Raw genomic sequence first — 21,243 nt, forward strand, 5'->3', positions numbered from 1 at the left:
TGTCTCCTTTATTTTCTGGCATTTTATAGACACCAAAAATAATTGTTTTTTAGACAAAATAAGCAAAATAAAGAAAGTAAAGTCATGACCTTATACAGAGGAGCACATGGAAGAGCTACCAGCTGCTGCTCTATCCCAAGTGCCATGTAAATGTGTTATGGTTATGGCCCTGCTTCTGCCCTTTTTCTCTCTTTTTCCTTTCTTCCCCATTACTGTCCTTTGTGTCTGTTTTTGGCTTGTGTGTCTCTGCCTCCCTCTGTCTGCCAGCCTTTCCTCTTGTCTCTTGCTCTTGGTCACTCGCCCTCTCGCTCCGCCAGCTGATTGTCCTCAATTGGCTTCAGCTGCAGCTAATCAGTTCACCTCATTCACCTGGTCCACTCCTCAGCCATTTAAACCCTCTGCTTCCCTCTGTCTTTGCTGGTTCATTGTTTGCTATCACATGCTGCCACTGCCTCTGTTCCCCACCTGGACTATGCATGTTTTTGGACCCTTGCTGCTTTTTTCCCTTCATGGATTATCCCCCTTGGACTCTGCCCTTGGATTACCTCAGTTTATGTTTGCTCCTTTGTTTGAGTTCCTCTGTTGTGTGAGTACTTCCCCTCTGCTTTGTTGTATTGAGTCTTGTAGAGCCATAGCACTAGTTAATTTGGTTTTTGCCTTGCTGTCCCAGTTCTAGTCGCTGTAGTTGTGTTTTTGGAGTTTTGTTAAATAAAACCCTTTTTCATTACCACCTTTTGCCTACACTTGGGTTCTCCACCCCCCAAATCCTAACAAAAGGACATGTATCAGTCTGTGGCCTCCTGTGAATTGTGATCCTTCCCATTATATCAAGCCTTCTAGGAGCTGCCAGTGGGTAATTCCGATCTCTGTTGATCACCTGTAAATCTCATTGTTCCACTGCTTCCCCACCCAGCAAAATGCTCATAACTGCAGGGCTAAACAGCCATCTAATGACTTTTCAGACTGCAAGGTAACACGACAACAGGATTTTTAAAAAGGTATCTTACATCGTGGTTATGTCTTTCAATCAGTGTACTTTTCTTGTCCACAGTCCAATATAAAGAATTGTCTAATCATTACATTCTACAGTTCACACAGACTGCTGCCACCAAACAATTCCAGCAGCATCAGGCATGGCCTTCGCATGAGATGGTGTTTAAAATTCCCAACCTACGGCCAACTCCACCTTTGCCAGGAACTTTGGTGTTGAGCTCATAGAAGAATTTACAAGGATATTGTTTTCACTCAGTTTTGTCAGGAGCTACACTGTCCAAAAGGTATAATAAATAAATCAGGCAGTCAATTCAGAGGCATCAGTTTAATACGGAATACCACAATTCAACTAATCAACCTCTGCACTGCTGCTACAGATCACCAACACACAGTCAGCAAATGGGAGCAACTGGGGTTACATCAAAGGACACATTAGTTGTTTTAAGTGACGCTTAAATAGTTGAATGCAGATAAGGTTTAACTCAAACTCTTCATTGACAAGCCAGATCCTCCATTTCAGAAATTCCCAAACTTCTCCAAAATGGAAACAAGCCTCTATAATCTACATGCATGTCACCGTTGGCCTTTTGAGCCATACCTGACTAATGCGGTCATAGCTCTCCACATCATGACAGATCAGGAACATTTACTGGGAGGGCTGCTTCCCAACTCAAAATTGGGAGCTTGCAGGCCAAAGTTTTGGTTCTCGGCTGGATGTGGTTCAGACATAACTGTGAAGCAAAATAGAGTGGAAACATACCATAATGGAACAAACAATTGTTGCTAGCCTTTATTATCCCCAGGCGAGTGTCAGGGAGACAGAAATGAGCCGCGAGCGGACACTTACCATACGCAAAGCAACAATCTAACACAAACCGTCTCTCCTTCTCACACACACATGTATAGCTTCTTGAAGAGACACACACACACCAAACAGTTGTGTGTGTAATAATATCTCTCTACCAGAGTATAATTTAAGAAGCTAGCTAAAGCCCAGAACTCCCTCCTATTGTGGTGAATTTGATATGTCAAGGTGAGATCAGCTGTCGACAACGTGTCTAATAATCCTGCTAACCTTCCTCAGTGGACTGGCTGTCACTTGCCAGGATACACATCACATACACGCCAGTTAAAAGCTCTACTGAATTCAGCTCCACAGGTTGTTGGAAACGAACAGATGAGGTCAAAAAGCACCATGAACAGATGTGATAAAAGTGGGGCCTGTTTATCCTAATTTAGAAGACATGTGCAACACACACACAGTCGCACATACTTATAATAGGATACATTCTGAGTCAGAAAATCTAATCACGAAAATAAGACTATGTTTAATGTTTGTTCAAATGTGTTTACCAGACAGCTGCTAGTTCATAGCTCAATAAAAGAAGTTGTGAAACTATACCCTAAATTCGACTGACTAAATTTTAATACAGTGTTTAATGTCATAGCTGATCAAGGTGAAGTTCATTTCGGATATTTCAGATACAGTGAGGTAGTTTAGTCACACACAAACAGCTGCAGACACCAGATGCATAGTTGTTGATATTACACACGTGGACAAAATTGTTGGTACCCCTCAGTTAAAGAAGGAAAAACCCACAATTCTCACTGAAATCACTTGAAACTCACAAAAGTAACAATAAATAAAAATTTATTGAAAATTAAATAATCAAAATCAGCCATCACTTTTGAATTGTTGATTAACATAATTATTTAAAAAAACAAACTAATGAAATAGGGCTGGACAAAAATGATGGTACCCATAACTTAATATTTTGTTGCACAACCTTTTGAGGCAATCACTGCAATTAAACGATTTCTGTATTTGTCAATGAGCGTTCTGCAGCTGTCAACAGGTATTTTGGCCCACTCCTCATGAGCAAACAGCTCCAGTTGTCTCAGGTTTGATGGGTGTCTTCTCCAAATGGCATGTTTCAGCTCCTTCCACATATGTTCAATGGGATTCAGATCTGGGCTCATAGAAGGCCACTTTAGAATAGTCCAACGCTTTTCTCTCAGCCATTCTTGGGTGTTTTTGGCTGTGTGTTTTGGATCGTTGTCCTGTTGGAAGACCCATGACCTGCGACTGAGACCAAGCTTTCTGACACTAGGCAGCACATTTCTCTCCAGAATGCCTTGATAGTCTTCAGATTTCATCGTACCTTGCACACTTTCAAGACACCCTGTGCCAGATGCAGCAAAGCAGCCCCAAAACATTACTGAGCCTCCTCCATGTTTCACCGTAGGGACAGTGTTCTTTTCTTCGTATGCTTGGTTTTTGAGTCTATGAACATAGAGTTGATGTGCCTTACCAAAAAGCTCCAGTTTGGTCTCATCTGTCCAAAGGACATTCTCCCAGAAGCTTTGTGGCTTGTCAACATGCATTTTTGCAAATTCCAGTCTCGCTTTTTTATGAGTTTTTTTCAGCAGTGGTGTCCTCCTTGGTCGTCTCCCATGAAGTCCACTTTGGCTCAAACAACGACGAATGGTGCGATCTGACACTGATGTACCTTGGCCTTGGAGTTCACCTTTAATTTCTTTGGAGGTTGCTCTGGGCTCTTTGGATACAATTCCAACAATCCGTCTCTTCAATTTGTCATCAATTTTCCTCTTGCGGCCACATCCAGGGAGGTTGGCTACTGTCCCGTGGGTCTTGAACTTCTGAATAATATGAGCCACTGTTGTCACAGGAACTTCAAGCTGTTTAGAGATGGTCTTATAACCTTTACCTTTAAGATGTTTGTCTATCATTTTTTTTCGGATGTCCTGGGACAGTTCTCTCCTTCGCTTTCTGTTGTCCATGTTCAGTGTGGTACACACCTGTTCACCAAACAGCAGGGTGACTACTTGTCTCCCTTTAAATAGGCAGACTGACTGATTATGAGTTTGGAAACACCTGTGATGTCAATTAAATGACACACCTGAGTTAATCATGTCACTCTGGTCAAATAGTTTTCAATCTTTTATAGAGGTACCATCATTTTTGTCCAGGCCTGTTTCATTAGTTTGTTTTTTTAAATAATTATGTTAATCAACAATTCAAAAGTAATGGCTGTTTTTGATTATTTAATTTTCAATAAATTTTTATTTATTGTTACTTTTGTGAGTTTCAAATGATTTCAGTGAGAATTGTGGGTTTTTCCTTCTTTAACTGAGGGGTACCAACAATTTTGTCCACGTGTGTATGCTACTTTTCTAGTCTGCCTAGCATGTGTACTACCCTTGTAGAGTAGCTGATGCACAAAAAAAACAATTTTTGGTCGCATGCCGATATCTGAAGAGGGGTCAGCACAGACCCTCGCAGATTTGTGGAGATAATGAAAATGACGTATGTAGGTCCTCACATACACAACCAGTCAAAAGTCTGGACACACCTTCTCATTCAATGTTTTTTTCTTGATTTATACTACTCTCTATATTGTAGATGCATATTGAAGACATCAAAACTATGAAGCAAAATATATGAAATTGTGTAGCAAAGAAACAATCGTGAAATAACTAAATATGTTTTATATTTTAGATCCCTCAAAATAGCCACCCTTTGCTTTGATTACTGCTTTGTTCACTCTTGGCATTCTCTGGATGAGCTTCATGAGGTAGAACCTGAAATGGTTTTCACTTCACAGGTGTTCCTTGTCAAGGTTCATTTGTGGAAGTTCTTGCTTTCTTAATGGGGTTTGGACCATCAGTTGTGTTGTGCAGAAGTCAGGTTGGTCCACAGTTGACAGCCCTATTTGACAACTGTTAGAATCCATATTATGTAAGAACCAATCAGCTCAGTAAAGAGAAACGACAGTCCATCATTACTTTAAGAACTGAAGGTCAGTCAGGCCTGAAAATTGCAAAAACTTTGAATGTATCCCCAAGTGCTGTCACAAAAACCATCAAGCTCTACGACCAAACTGGCTCACATGAGGAAAGGAAGACCAAGAGTCTCCTCTGCTGCTAAGGAGTTCATCCGAGTCTCCAGCCTCAAAAACTGAAAGTTAACAGCAACTCAAATTAGAGGCCAGATAAATACCACACAGAGTTCTAGTAGCAGACACATCTCTACATCAACTGTTCAGAGGAGACTGACCAATCAGGACTTTATGGTCAAACAGCTGCTAAGAAACCACTACTAAGGAAAAGTAACAAGCAGAAGAGATTAGTTTGGACCAAGAAACACCAGGAATCAACATTAGACCAGTGGAGATCTGTGCTCTGGTCTGATGAGTCCAACTTTCAGATCTTTGGTTCCACCCACCGTGTCTTTGTGAGACCAGAAAAGGTGAACAGATGGTCTCTACATGCATGGTTCCCACCATGAAGCATGGAGGAGGAGGTATGATGGTGTGGGGGTGCTTTGCTCGTGACACTGTTGGGGATTTATTCGAAACTGAAGGAACCCTGAACCAGCATGGCTACCACAGCATCCTGCAGCAACATGACATCCAGTTTGTGTTTAGTTGGACAATCAATTCATTTACACATCTGGATCTAAAGCCCACTTTAGATCCAGATGTGTTAGCTAACTATAGACCGATATCCAACCTACCATTTCTCTCTAAAATTCTGGAAAGAACAGTTGCAAATCAATTATGTGAACACTTACAAAGGAATAATTTGTTTGAAATGTTTCAGTCAGGCTTCAGAGTGCATCATAGCACAGAAACAGCTCTAGTGAAAGTTACTAATGACCTTCTCATAGCATCAGATAATGGACTAGTCTCTATACTTGTTTTGTTAGATCTTAGTGCAGCGTTTGACACAATCGACCACAACATTTTATTACAGCGTCTAGAACATTCAATTGGCATTAAAGGGACAGCACTGGACTGGTTTAAATCCTACTTATCAGATAGGTTCCAGTTTGTGCATGTCAACAATAACTCTTCTGAGCATACTAAAGTTAATCATGGAGTTCCTCAGGGTTCTGTCTTAGGACCGATACTTTTCACATTATACATGCTTCCTTTAGGCAATATTATTAGGAAGCATTGTATTAACTTCCATTGTTATGCAGATGACACACAATTGTATTTATCTATGAAGCCAGATGAAACTGATCAGTTAGCTAGACTGCAAGATTGTCTTAAGGACATTAAAACCTGGATGACTTTTAACTTCCTACTGCTAAATTCAGACAAAACTGAAGTCATTGTATTTGGCCCCAAACATCTTAGAAACTCGCTTTCAAAGCAAATAGTTACTCTGGATGGCATCACATTGGCCTCCAGTACTACTGTGAGGAATCTTGGAGTTATTTTTGACCAGGACATATCCTTTAACTCACACATAAAGCAAGTCTGTAGGACTTCCTTTTTTCACCTGCGTAATATTGTAAAAATCAGGAACATTCTATCTCAGAGTGATGCAGAAAAATTAGTTCATGCTTTTGTTACTTCCAGGCTTGACTATTGCAATTCCTTATTATCGGGTTGTCCAAATAGTTCTCTCAAACATCTACAGTTGATCCAAAACGCTGCTGCGAGAGTACTGACAGGAGTTAGCAAAAGAGATCATATTTCCCCTATACTTGCCTCTCTTCACTGGCTTCCTGTTAAATCCAGAATAGAATTTAAAATCCTTCTTCTGACATATAAAGCTCTTAATAACCAATCTCCATCATATTTTAAAGATCTGATAGTACCTTATTATCCTAGTAGAACTCTTCGCTCTCAAGCTGCAGGCTTACTTGTTGTTCCTAGAATTTCTAAAAGTAGAATGGGAGGCAGAGCCTTCAGTTATCAGGCGCCTCTCCTGTGGAACCTGCTCCCAGTTTGGGTTCGGGAGGCAGACACCCTCTCTATTTTTAAGACCAGGCTTAAAACGTTCCTTTTTGACAAATCTTATAGTTGGGGCTGACTGGGTGACCCACAGGGGTTCGGCTTGTGTCTTCATTGCACAGCTGACTCCCTCTTGGACGTCCCTTCGTTCTGCCTCTAGTCATGCTGCTATAGGCCTATAGGCTGCTGGGGGACTTTTCTTGACGCACTGAGCCCTTCTCTATCTACCTTTACATTTAATATGTATACCGTTATTGCAGTACATTCACTCTGTTTCCCCCTGTGCTATTTCTCCGAGTGTCCCTGGTCCCAGAGCTGGATGCTTCAGATCTGCGGTTGATGTTCCACCAGCTGGTCCAGTCTCCACCATGTCCACTGTGGGATGCTGTTGCTGACCTTCCTCCAGCCCTCTGCTTCCAACTCCCTTTTTCCACCAGTCAACTCTGCATTGCCTTCACTATACTGTTATGCTAACTTACATACTGTTTGAATTTTACTGCTAGCTATATATGGAGTATGTTTAATGTCAGAGCCGTACATCATAAGAGTAAATTATGAGTCAGTTTTCAATGTTAGCTTATACTTTGTCTGTGTCACATATCCTGTCATGCATGTATCCAAATGTGTGTTGTGTTTTCCTTGCTTTCCCACCCCTCCCTCTTCTCCCATCCCTCCCCCTTGCCCTCTTCTGTCCTTCTCAACCCGCCCGGCCAGCAGGCAGATGGGTCCCCCCTATATAGAGCCGGGTTCTGCTCGAGGTTTCTTCCCTGTTAAAAGGGTGTTTTTCCTTGCCACTGTCGCCTTTGGGCTTGCTCTGGGGGTCAGGCATTTGGGTTCTGTAAAGCGTCTTGAGACGAGTTGACTGTAATTGACGCTATATAAATAAAATTGAATTGAATTGAATTGAATTTATTTTTCAACAGGACAATGACCCTAAACATACCTCCAGGCTGTGGAAGGACTATTTGACCCAGAAGGGGATGATGGAGTGCTGCATCAGATGACCTGGCCTCCACAGTCACCTGACCTAAACCCAGTCCAGGTGGTTTGAGATGAGACTGACCACAGAGTGAAGGAAAAAGGACCAACAAGTGCTCAGCATCTCTGGGAACTCCTTCAAGACTGTTAGAAAACCATTTCAGGTTCTACCTCATGGAGCTCATCCAGAGAATACCAAGAGTGTACAAAGCAGTAACCAAAGCAAAGAATCTAAAATATATAACATGTTCTGACTTATTTCACACTTTATTCTTTACTACATAATTCCACTTGTGTTCATTCATAGTTTTGATGCCTTCAGTGAGAATCTACAATGTAAATAGTCATGAAAATAAAGAAAAACATTAAATGAGAAGCTGTGTCCAAATTTTTGATTGGTCGTGTAAAACTGCAGTTTGCCAGAGGGGTTCTGAAATCACCAATGGGAGAGAAAACAAGAAAAAACTAAATTGCTACTTAAGACATTGGAATTGCCATACTGTATGTCATGAATAAATAGCAACACACACAAAAAGAAGCTCTGCCCTATTGCATGTGAATATAGAATGTGTCAGCATAATATTGTACCAGTCATGTGGCAAATGGGAGAGGACGAGGCCATGACAGGGAGCATGGAAACAAAATATGTAAGGAGATTCCTATGGGGCACCGGGATACTGCTGCTATTCCTGTCCAGGAGAGGGACAGGAGACAAGTGTCTGATTGAGGATTTCTGGATGGGGTGGAGGGCGGTGTGGTGGTGGATAAAGGCTCTGGACAGCCGGCCAAAGCAGGGCAGCAGAAATATACCACATGCATCTTCACTGCGTGTTTACCTTGAACATCCCTCTGACAGGAGTAGGAATTACATATGTTGACATAGTAACTGCTCTAATCTAGAAAATAAACAGAAGAGGCATGGAGGAGAGGATGGACCAATAGGAAGACCTCAAGGACTTAGAAGGTAATTTGTCAGTATCTTATTGTATTTAAGAATGTTTTTTTAAATTAGTCTTAATAATGAATTTAATGCATTACATTCTACAGCTTAAAAACAGAAAATGAATTCACGGAATTTCCTTTCTACTTTCCCATATAAATAGCAATTTGTGGTGTGGTTAGGTAGTAAAAAAAAAAAAAAAAAAAAAAAAAAGCAGTAATTAACCATACAAAGTAAGAAAACTATCAATGGCTGTCACCTGAATTTGTTTCCCCTCATGTGAGTGATGCCAAAATGTTCATAAATAGTTTAGAAGTAGAGGGAAAGAGAGAGGAGGTAAGAAAGGTATTCACATGTTGGCTTATGGGGTTTCCAGTGGGCAAACACACATCTATTTCTGCATCTCTTTCACTCCTCTCTCTGAACGTTTGCACAGAGAATCCTCTAACATCCTGACACTGGCTCCTAACATGCCTTCACACTGACCACGCCCACACTGTGAGCACCCGGGGCAAAGAGCGACAGGATAAAGTGGAGGTCACTCTGTCACTGCCTCTTCCTTCACTTGAACCCTTTCTCCTCCCCCTCAGTCCTCACCCCTCACCACATTCCTCCAAATGTCCCCTTTTTGAAGAGGTGACAGATGACTGTCCTCTCATCTGTCTTTGCACTTTGCTGCCACACTGTACCAATTCATGGCGACATGCATGTGAGTATTGTGCTGAGAGAATGTGTATGAGAGTGGAGGGATGGAGGAAGCAGCCCCTGCTCACCTCGGGATCACTGCTCCTGCAGTGCCCCTTGCCACCGCAGACTGAGGCCATAAATTACATGTGACAGAAATAATGGGTCAGGGATGCCAGGGTAGCAGGGTCAAAAGTAAGAAGTCCAATCGACATGAAATGGATGCCAGACATGCATGTCACAAGCGTCTTTGTCACTGCCATATTGGAAAAAAATGCCCCTCTCAAAACAAGAATAAAAACTCATTTCAAGGAACTTTTACCTTGAAAAAAATGAAAAATCTGCCAACAGAACAAGTGAAAAATGGTTTGGTAAGATTTCTTGAAATAAGATGCGATATTTAGAACATTGGGATCTTAAATTTTGCTGGAAAAACTTATTTTAAGTTCTATTTTACCAGAACTGTCAAGCTTATGTCTTAAAATAAGCTAGATATGCTCAAAAATAGTAGTTTTTCACTCAAAATAGATTTTTGCTTTCATATATCCTCCTAATTTGAGATGTATTAACCCTCCTGTTGTCCTCATTTACAGCCACCAAAAAAAATCAGCAAACAATTTCCCCATATTTCTGAAAATTTGCAAAAATATCAGGAAGAAAATTCCAATAATTCCTTAAAAGTTTCCCTTGAAAGTTAGATTTTCAAAAAAGTCCCCCATATTTGGCAAAAAATTCTTGTAAATGTTTTCAAAAAATGAGTAAAAATCTTCCAAAAAAAATCCCTAAAAATATCTAAAGTGATTACATATATATCAGTAAAATTTCTGATATTTTCTTTAAGAACGTTCACATAAAAATCAAGATTTTTATGTGAATGTTCTTGAGAAACATTTTCAACATTTCTTTTTTTCCCACCAAAAAATGTTCAAAGATTTCCCCAAAATGTTGAAAATGTGGACATCAGTAGTTTCACTGTGAAAACATATTTCTTTTTCCACATTTTCAAATTTGACCCACGGGATGACACGAGGGTGAAACTTATTTTGAGTTTTCTTCTAAAATTCAACCCAAAACAAGATAATTTCAAGATTGTTTGACTTAACTCGCTATTTAAGATGCATTGTCTTAAAACAAGTCTCTCCATCGTGCTGAAATGTCACTTGTTAAGTGAAGTTATCTTAAATCAAGTGGGATGAGACATTTTGACTAAAAATAAGACAAACAGACTTGGTAAGATTTTGAGTTTTTGCAGTGCATTGTGGGTGTAGAGGTGACTGACCAAGCATGATGTCAGTGCCCTCACATCTCCCTGTGAATCCTCACACAGGGTTCCTCACAAAAGAAACTACTTTAACACTTTTGACATTCAGACAGCTGCAAAGAACAATGGTGGAAGCAAGAAGGTGAACTCATTTCTCAGTTTCTGTCATCGTCTTACCATCAGAGCGGTGGATGCAGGTATGCTGGTTGTCACTGAGGAAGAAGCCGTTCGTGCACTGACACTCGTAGCTCCCCATAGTGTTGACACACACTTGCTGGCATCCACCGTTGTTGTCCAGACACTCGTCCACGTCTGTTTCGAGGGAGGGGCACAAAAGAGAGATAAAGGAGAGTGAGGGAGATAAAGCTAGTCATGGCAGCATGGCGGAATAACAGCCTATTAGGCTTCATAAATAAACATGTGTCACTGAGAGTTTATGTGCTGAGAAATGTCTGATGAGAGGGATGACAAGAGAGTCAGGAATGTGAGAGCTACACACACGCACGTACACACACACGCACATGCATGTACATGCACACACAGAAGACATGCTGTCCCGACAGGCCAATAGGCTGACCCTGGCACAGTAGATAAGTAGGTGACTGAATCAAACTACTGGCAGTAGATGGTAACACATCTTTGTCGATGTAGTCTCTACAGTGTGTGTGTGTGTGTGTGTGTGTGTGTGTGTGTGTGTGTGTGTGTGTGTGTGTGTGTGTGTGTGTGTGTGTGTGTGTTCTTGTACTTACTACATTGTGAGAACCATTTTCTGCATTTAACTATCAAAGTGAGGACATTTTTACAAAGTGAGGACATTTTGGCCAGTCCTCACTTTGAAACAGCCATGTCTGAGGGTGAAGACTTGTTTTTAGAGAACAGGTATGAATTGAGGTTTGGTTAGGGTTAGGGTAAGGATTAAGTTTAGGCAATCAGTTGTGATGGTTAAGGTTAGGGTAAGGCTCTAGGAAATGCATTACGCCTATGGATGTCCTCACTAAGATAGAAGTACAAACATGTGTGTGTGTGTGTGTGAATGTGATATGTGCACATACTAGTGCACAAGTATGTTTACAGGACCCCGCTGTGCAGCAGAAAGGCCTGTAAATTTCCAATGGGGCATTTTGTTGGGCCTGAAGTGAAGTGGAAACATGTAACACCCTCGACTGACTTTAACGGGGATCAAACAGGGCCGCCCCAGTATATGTGTACTTGTTTCTGCTATACCGGTGGGGACTTTGACCTGACTATTTGCTATAAAGGTGGGGACTTGTCTTACGGTGGGGACCTAAAATGAGGTCCCCACGGGTGGCAACACCGTTTTCTTGGCCATATTGTTGTTAATAAAAAATGTAAAAGTGCAGAAACGTTTGTTTAGGGTTAGGCATTGATTTGGTGATGGTTAAGGTTAGGGTTAGGGTAAGGGTTAGGAGTTAGATATGAATGGGAGTCAATGGTAAGTCCCCACCGGTATAGAAAAACAAACGTGTGTGTGTGTGTGTGTGTGTGTGTGTGTGTGTGTGTGTGTGTGTGTGTGTGTGTGTGTGTGTGTGTGTGTGTGTGTGTGTGTGTGTGTGTGTGTGTGTGTCTGTCTGTCTGACCAGGGTGACTGCATTGTGTTTAGTCTGAGGTGCTGTGGTTGACCTAGCACATGGTGCAGTCAGGCTGACCAAATACAGAGATACTGTTGACAAGCAGCAAGCAAGAGACAACAGGCAGTCATACAAAAACATCCATAGCTGCAACTTGGTTTCTGTCATGCTGAACAACCTTATTGTAACTGTGCCTATAATACTTTCATCTAACAATTACCATCAACCAAGAACAAAAGCAACACGTGATAAAAGTCTATCTTCAGTCATTGATTGAACCACAAAAAAAACTCATCTTTTTGTACGAAAATTAAATATTCAGAACTGTGCTCCGTGTAAATAATCCCTTCCTGCCTTTAACTGACCTCTACAGTGTTGCTTGTAGAAGGTGTGGATGTCATCCCCGCGTTTCTGTTTAACCACCATCCCCATACACTGTAGCTCGAGCACATCAGCTGACCTACAACTCTACTCGAACACTGCAACACGACTCTACACAACATGACGGCAAATTATAATATTAAAGTAATTCAGTCATACATGTCTGAAATGTGTTCATGGCGGGTTTTCTCCAGGTTCTCCAGCTTCCTTCCACAGTCCAAAAACATGCTGAGGTTAAATGGTGATTGTAAATTGTCTGTAGGTGTGAATGTGAGTGTGATTGTTTGTCTCTACAGTGCCTTGTGAAAGTATTCGGCCCCCTTGAACTTTTCAACCTTTCGCCACATTTCAGGCTTCAAACAAAAAGATATAAAATTTTAATTTTTTGTCAAGAATCAACAACAAGTGGGACACAATCGTGAAGTGGAACGAAATTTATTGGATATTTTAAACTTTTTTAACAAATAAAAACCTGAAAAGTGGGGCGTGCAATATTATTCGGCCCCCTTGCATTAATACTTTGTAGCGCCACCTTTTGCTGCAATTACAGCTGCAAGTCACTTGGGGTATATCTCCATCAGTTTTGCACATTGAGAGACTGAAATTCTTGCCCATTCTTCCTTGCAAAACAGCTCGAGCTCAGTGAGGTTGGATGGAGAGCATTTGTGAACAGCAGTCTTCAGCTCTGCCCACAGATTCTCGATTGGATTCAGGTCTGGACTTTGACTTGGCCATTCTAACACCTGGATACGTTTATTTGTGAACCATTCCATTGTAGATTTGGCTTTATGTTTTGGATCATTGTCCTGTTGGAAGATAAATCTCCGTCCCAGTCTCAGGTCTTTTGCAGACTCCAACAGGTTTTCTTCCAGAATGGTCCTGTATTTGGCTCCATTCATCTTCCCATCAATTTTAACCATCTTCCCTGTCCCTGCTGAAGAAAAGCAGGCCCAAACCATGAGGCTGCCACCACCATGTTTGATAGTGGGGATGGTGTGTTCAGGGTGATGAGCTGTGTTGCTTTTACGCCAAACATATCGTTTTGCATTGTGGCCAAAAAATTCGATTTTGGTTTCATCTGACCAGAGCACCTTCTTCCACATGTTTGGTGTGTCTCCCAGGTGGCTTGTGGGAAACTTTAAACGAGACTTTTTATGGATATCTTTGAGAAATGGCTTTCTTCTTGCCACTCTTCCATAAAGGCCAGATTTGTGCAGTATACGACTGATTGTTGTCCTATGGACAGACTCTCCCACCTCAGCTGTAGATCTCTGCAGTTCATCCAGAGTGATCATGGGCCTCTTGGCTGCATCTCTGATCAGTCTTCTCCTTGTTCCAGGTGAAAGTTTAGAGGGACGGCCGGGTCTTGGTAGATTTGCAGTGGTCTGATACTCCTTCCATTTCAATATGATTGCTTGCACAGTGCTCCTTGAGATGTTTAAAGCTTGGGAAATCTTTTTGTATCCAAATCCGGCTTTAAACTTCTCCACAACAGTATGTCGGACCTGCCTGGTGTGTTCCTTGGTCTTCATGATGCTCTCTGGACTTTAAACAGAACCCTGAGACTATCACAGAGCAGGTGCATTTATACAGAGACTTGATTACACACAGGTGGATTCTATTTATCATCATCAGTCATTTAGGACAACATTGGATCATTCAGAGATCCTCACTGAACTTCTGGAGTGAGTTTGCTGCACTGAAAGTAAAGGGGCCGAATAATATTGCACGCCCCACTTTTCAGTTTTTTATTTGTTAAAAAAGTATAAAATATCCAATAAATTTCATTCCACTTCACGATTGTGTCCCAATTGTTGTTGATTCTTGACAAAAAATTAAAATTTTATATCTTTATGTTTGAAGCCTGAAATGTGGCGAAAGGTTGAAAAGTTCAAGGGGGCCGAATACTTTCGCAAGGCACTGTATATGTAGTCTTGTGATAGACCCTTCACCCTCAGTCAGCTGGGATAGACTCCAGCCCCCCCATGACTCTAATGAGGATTGAGCGGTGTACAGATAATGGATGGATGGGTGTTTGAACTGAAAACGAATAGTGAAGAATAATGAAACAGAAAGACCCACTCTCATCTGACAGGATTAATTCCTCAGGTTTGTTCCAAATTCAGCCACAGAGGTCTGAATCAGTGTTTCTGAGACTGGCAATTGTGGAAGTACTGTTGTTTTTGCACACATTTTCTATTCTACAAAAAAACAACAACAAAAACAACACCACATGGCAAATTAACAAGATAAAAAGGGCTCCTTAAGAGACTATCGTACATAAGTAAAATTTTCCATCTCAAAAAGTTCATGGTGTTCTAATTACTTTTCATTAATATCTTAAAGTCGCTGTGTGTTTTCTATTTGAAATATAACCAGGGCTGAACAATAAGCACTTTATTCTGACTTTACATCAGAGAGTGCAACCCTATTCTGTAATCTTATTTAATACAAGAAGCATCGCACACCAAACCTTCTGAGGGCAGAGAACATTCTACATGCAAGCTTCTAAAAGCTGTGTCTGTGTAAATTACAGAAATAGTGGGCAAGCTTGAAAGGAACTTGTTTGCAAACCATGTCATCCGACCACATCTGAAGGCCAAAGTGTTTACTACACTTCTAAATGATGAAACTCAAAGGAATGGTGAAAGGTCTGTCATCACAGAGATGATAATCATTCAGGGGAATTGCGCACACTTTGGAGAGACTGGAACACATTTATGGAGCTGCGCTTGATTATACATACAAAGCATGACCACAGTAGCTGTGTTTAGACTGAAAATGAATTTAAGAGGGACTCTCTCTACCTGATATACCTGCCCAATTAGTTTATCAATCTAACAAGCATTTTAATTGAAGTATGCAGCATTCACAGACATATGCTAAGAGCTAGTAGTGAAAAGGAGCAACAGCTGTTACTTAGTGTAGATACTGCTTCAGTAAAAACCAACACTGGATGAGGGAACAGAAGAAAAGTAGTTTCATCCATTGCAGTTTAATGGCATGCTGTTATTTTAAAGAAACACTATTTATTAGCTACAAAAAAGTCAAAGCAGAAAGCATTGTTGTGTGTGGTTCGTTTTTGTTGGGAAAATAAGTAAACTTAGCATTGGGATATTTCATCAAAACCACTTTATTCTACATGTCTCATTATTTTTTAAAAAAATACCAAAAACTATTTCCAGTAACCAGATTCTATTTTAAAATGCATAAACTCCCCAGTTAAACTGCAGACTGTGTTTACAATGAGCAGATAGGACACAAAAAATGAATAAATAAAGAAATCCTATTACGTCTGCACTGCCTGTAGACACCTATTATCACTTGAACGTGTTTTATGGCTCTTATCCAGGTTGTTTCCTCCTGACTAGATCCTTGCTTGTGTTCTATCTACTCTGACATACATCGATTTGGATAAAAGTGTCTGCTATGAACCTGTAGAACTGTTGACAAGGATGGAAACAAATGAAGTTAATATAATAATATCTATATTATGTGGAGCTACCATTTTTCCAGCACTAGTAACAGCTGTGAACGCTTAGAAAAATGTTGGATTTCAGTTTCTTTACATTTTTGTAAAGTTGAGAATCAAAGAAATGAAAATTTTCGGGGGGGTTTTCCCACGATTTATGGCCTTATAACTTGTTACACTGCACAAAAGACATTTTCGAGTTCTTTCTACTTCTAGTCATGGTTGTGCTGCTTCCATAGAGGTGCAGGTCTTTATATTGCAGTAAAAAAAACGATCCTGTGACAAGAGCAAAAAATGCCCAGAAACTGCTTTGGGCTCACAGTTTTAAAGGTCTCTTGATTCTTCTCGAGATCTTATGTCACTTCAGCCCTGACTGTTTGGCAGAGACATCCAAGTGCTGTGTTCTTCCCCCATCCATCCCCAGAATCTTACCCAAACTCACAGGGGACAGCCTGTTCCAGCCTCAGTAAATCTGCTCTGAGGTAGGCTTAATATAGAGAAATCAGTCAGGGTTTTGCTGCTATTTTGCTTTGAAAAGAGCTACATTTTTCTACAGTGCCATCAAAATGCCACTCTTTCAGGAACAAAGTCATTATGATCCTTAGTTTACCTTCAGCGTTGCGGGTCATTCCCTCACACAAACAGCCAGAAACAAATACAACAGACCACAAGCTGGACCATATTGCTATGATTGTGTAATGGAATGTCATGTTATGTCATGATAAGTCACACCCACTTCATCATGCGATTGGCCAGCTGTGGGAGGTGAAAAGTGACAAAGGGTTTGATCTTTTCACATTTGTTATGCAAGAATTTTTGTCATTTTTTACATGTACAATCAAGGGCAAGACTGTGAACAACTTCCAGGAGAGACTGTTGTCCCTGCTGTTTTCCCTGTATTTAATGACCTTGCATCTCCTTGACAGACCTGACTCACTGGAGGGCACATTAAGCCAGCTTTCTCCATGTGTCTTTCCGTCCTAACCCTCTACGCTCTTTACACTTCCACTGTAGACTATCACCAACGTTTTCACTTGTGGCGCTACCTGGAAAATGATTTCTCTACTTTTAGAAGGTGATGGTGGGCTTGTTAAACCCTGCGGAGTGAACAGAGCCTTTCAGAATCTTGTTAACAGTGTGCGGATGAAGGAGGGAACACTTTACTGTCACGTTAGCCCTGGCGGGAGACAGGATTAGTGGGAGGGAAAGAAGACAGAGTCCTATAGCCTGTCTATGGGCAACAATACAGCTCAGGTTTTACTCACACAACACCCCTGTAAACACAAATCAGAGCATATTTTGACACTTCATGCCTTTTCTTCTGTGTTTTATGAGTGATGCTTTGCTCATCCTGCTCCTTATCCAGACAGCGTGCTCAGCTTTCACTGTAAAATAAGAAGTCTACTACAACTACTACTAACCTATCTGCTAGCCACAAAAATGAGTCTGTAAAAGGTTGTTTTGTCAAGACTTCTTCCTATTCCCATATTTTCTCCTTCTCTTTACTATTTACTGAAGCAGCCCCCTATACTGACTTCAGGAGAAAGGAGATCAGCTCCAAGGGGATCTTAAAAAAACAGGAACAAAACAGGCGCCAGCCCTGACGCTCCTCCAGTTACAGAGCCCTAGACTATGTTCATTTAAAGGGAGGCCATGGAAACAGAGAATAGAAAGAAAGTGACTGTGCATAGTGCAGAGATGAACAGATTCCATCGTAACACTATAGACAATACATCTGTGCTGCTGGGAGTCACTGTAAATGGTTGTTACTGCTTCTGTCAAACAGCTGCCAACCTCTAAATCTACTATACCTAAATATGCAGCTGTCTCCCAAAAAATCCACTTCTATACACCTACATGGCATTCACACATACATTTTTGAAAGGGACATAATTTCATTTTGAAAGAAACATTTTCTCACTGAAAGGCTTCCAGTCTAAAAGAGCCACAAAGTCCATGTAGAGAAGTAGGAGGGGAGAATGGAGGCTTAGATAGCACCAGATCTTTCACCCAGGAGACTTAAGTTTTAGCTTCACTCATTTGCTTTAAGTTTTCAGTCGCGGTTTGGTTAGTTTTATGCACGAAAACTATGTAATTAAGTTTAGAAAAATATCCCACAAAATGTTTGGGAGACAGGAATATGACGTGCTGAGGTCTACCTCGGTAAACCATTTCAGGAATTAATTGTGTTTTGTTTTATTGTGTTTTTTAAATAAACTAACTAAACTAAGTGTGCTAAAGACAACAAGCAGTCAGAAGTCAAGTCTTCTTGAATTAGGTCTGTATTGCATAGGAGAACGAACACCTACAGGTTTAGTTAAAAAAATGCCAATCATTTTTGGAACTGACCTAAGGATTAAAATCACTGTCACACAAAGAACACACCTAACTGAGATTCTAATCTTACGAAGAGATATGAAATAACAAATTAAGATTCTATTGGCTCATTGTAATTTTGCAGCCATGGGTTTATGGTAACAACAGCACTGAACACAAATCTAGTCATACTGCCCTATTAGATCAGTGGCACTGCTTTTTCACTGAATGTAAGGATGGTGCTTGAATGACGGTCCAATTGGCCTTAACACTGACTTCATTCTGTCCTGGACTCATACAGCCACAAACGTCTGGTCCATGTGTAAATATAGCAGTCTATTACTACCACAGAAGTCCTGGGGCCTGTTTCACGAAGCAGGTTTATTGAAAACTCTGAGTTTCTTAACCCTGAAATGAGGGAAACTCAGAGTTTTCCGTTTCACATAGCGAGGTAACTCAACCCTGAGACAGAGGGATAACTTGAGCCTGTTTCACAAAGAGGGGTAACTTAAACTCTCGGTCAGTTACCGCAGTAACAGACTATGAGTTGAACCTGGTCGCCAGCAGGTTTATCTGACAAAACCTCGACTTTCTCTCCGTCTCCACCCACTTTCAGCCACACACGCTGTTTCATTTCCTCATTCATTCAGTCAGTAAGCGAGCGAGTTTTGGCGTAGAACAGCTTTTATTAACGATCCAGTGGATAAAGGATCAGCATTACTGCACAGATAATTAAATATTCATCGGTAGATTGTTATCAGACCGAGCATAAATGTTCTCGCATTTCCGGACAGTTATCTGTTTGAGCGGTACCGTTTCGTAATCGTTTCAAGTCCATAATCTACATAAACAACCTAATCCGTCCTTACATTTACATTACCAACTACAGTCATGCTCTCACATCCAGCAGATATTGTGTCTTGCACTGCGGTTCTTTGCAAATGGAAGTTTTTATTATAATAATAATTTCGGAGATGCAGAGTAAGGCAACTGTATGGAGGACATTCAGAAAAGTGTTCCTGGCCCTGAAACAACTTTTACCATCATTGTGGTTTTCCCTGGACATAAACCTGTCAGAGAATCAAGGAGGAGTTCCACAGGATTGCAGGTGAATGATGTAGAGATCTGTTAAATTCATTTTAAATCATATTCTGTTAATGACATTGTGCTGCAACCTCAGACTGGGATTAGTCATTTTAATTTCTTTTAGGATTTCCCAGTGTGATTGGCTGCATAGATGCACACACATCCCCATCACAGCTCCCTCACATCTTGAATAGGAAGTCCATTCACAGCATAAATGTGCAGGTAGGCTACAGGTAGACTGACTACGGTTTCTAAATGTTAAAGACTGCATCATAGTTCAACATCTGTCATTCTCTGCACTGTCCAGATCATACACACGTGGACAAAATTGTTGGTACCCCTCAGTTAAAGAAGGAAAAACCCACAATTCTCACTGAAATCATTTGAAACTCACAAAAGTAACAATAAATAAAAATTTATTGAAAATTAAATAATCAAAAACAGCCATTACTTTTGAATTGTTGATTAACATAATTATTTGAAAAAACAAACTAATGAAACAGGCCTGGACAAAAATGATGGTACCTCTATAAAAGATTGAAAACTATTTGACCAGAGTGACATGATTAACTCAGGTGTGTCATTTAATTGACATCACAGGTGTTTCCAAACTCATAATCAGTCAGTCTGCCTATTTAAAGGGAGACAAGTAGTCACCCTGCTGTTTGGTGAAAAGGTGTGTACCACACTGAACATGGACAACAGAAAGCGAAGGAGAGAATTGTCCCAGGACATCCGAAAAAAAATTATAGACAAACATCTTAAAGGTAAAGGCTATAAGACCATCTCTAAACAGCTTGAAGTTCCTGTGACAACAGTGGCTCATATTATTCAGAAGTTCAAGACCCACGGGACAGTAGCCAACCTCCCTGGACGTGGCCGCAAGAGGAAAATTGATGACAAATTGAAGAGACGGATCGTTCGAATTGTATCCAAAGAGCCCAGAGCAACCTCCAAAGAAATTAAAGGTGAACTCCAAGGCCAAGGTACATCAGTGTCAGATCGCACCATTCATCGTTGTTTGAGCCAAAGTGGACTTCATGGGAGACGATCAAGGAGGACACCACTGCTGAAAAAAACTCATAAAAAAGCGAGACTGGAATTTGCAAAAATGCATGTTGACAAGCCACAAAGCTTCTGGGAGAATGTCCTTTGGACAGATGAGACCAAACTGGAGCTTTTTGGTAAGCCACATCAACTCTATGTTCATAGACTCAAAAACCAAGCATACGAAGAAAAGAACACTGTCCCTACGGTGAAACATGGAGGAGGCTCAGTAATGTTTTGGGGCTGCTTTGCTGCATCTGGCACAGGGTGTCTTGAAAGTGTGCAAGGTACGATGAAATCTGAAGACTATCAAGGCATTCTGGAGAGAAATGTGCTGCCTAGTGTCAGAAAGCTTGGTCTCAGTCGCAGGTCATGGGTCTTCCAACAGGACAACGATCCAAAACACACAGCCAAAAACACCCAAGAATGGCTGAGAGAAAAGCGTTGGACTATTCTAAAGTGGCCTTCTATGAGCCCAGATCTGAATCCCATTGAACATATGTGGAAGGAGCTGAAACATGCCATTTGGAGAAGACACCCATCAAACCTGAGACAACTGGAGCTGTTTGCTCATGAGGAGTGGGCCAAAATACCTGTTGACAGCTGCAGAACGCTCATTGACAAATACAGAAATCGTTTAATTGCAGTGATTGCCTCAAAAGGTTGTGCAACAAAATATTAAGTTATGGGTACCATCATTTTTGTCCAGCCCTATTTCATTAGTTTGT

General features: G+C 40.9%; 1 protein-coding gene across 2 annotated transcripts in view; it reads right to left on the minus strand.

The window, feature by feature from the left end:
• The window catches only part of scube1 (signal peptide, CUB domain, EGF-like 1), a 236,338-nt gene that overhangs the window by 136,117 nt on the left and 78,978 nt on the right, over positions 1-21,243 (minus strand). For both annotated transcript variants that reach the window (XM_051953882.1, XM_051953875.1), the window contains exon 4: positions 10,802-10,936. In XM_051953882.1, the coding sequence (XP_051809842.1) occupies positions 10,802-10,936 (135 nt within the window). The remainder of the gene's footprint in view (positions 1-10,801; positions 10,937-21,243) is intronic.

This window comes from Acanthochromis polyacanthus, chromosome 1 (assembly GCF_021347895.1).
Source record: "Acanthochromis polyacanthus isolate Apoly-LR-REF ecotype Palm Island chromosome 1, KAUST_Apoly_ChrSc, whole genome shotgun sequence".
NCBI classification, from domain to species: Eukaryota; Metazoa; Chordata; class Actinopteri; family Pomacentridae; genus Acanthochromis; species Acanthochromis polyacanthus.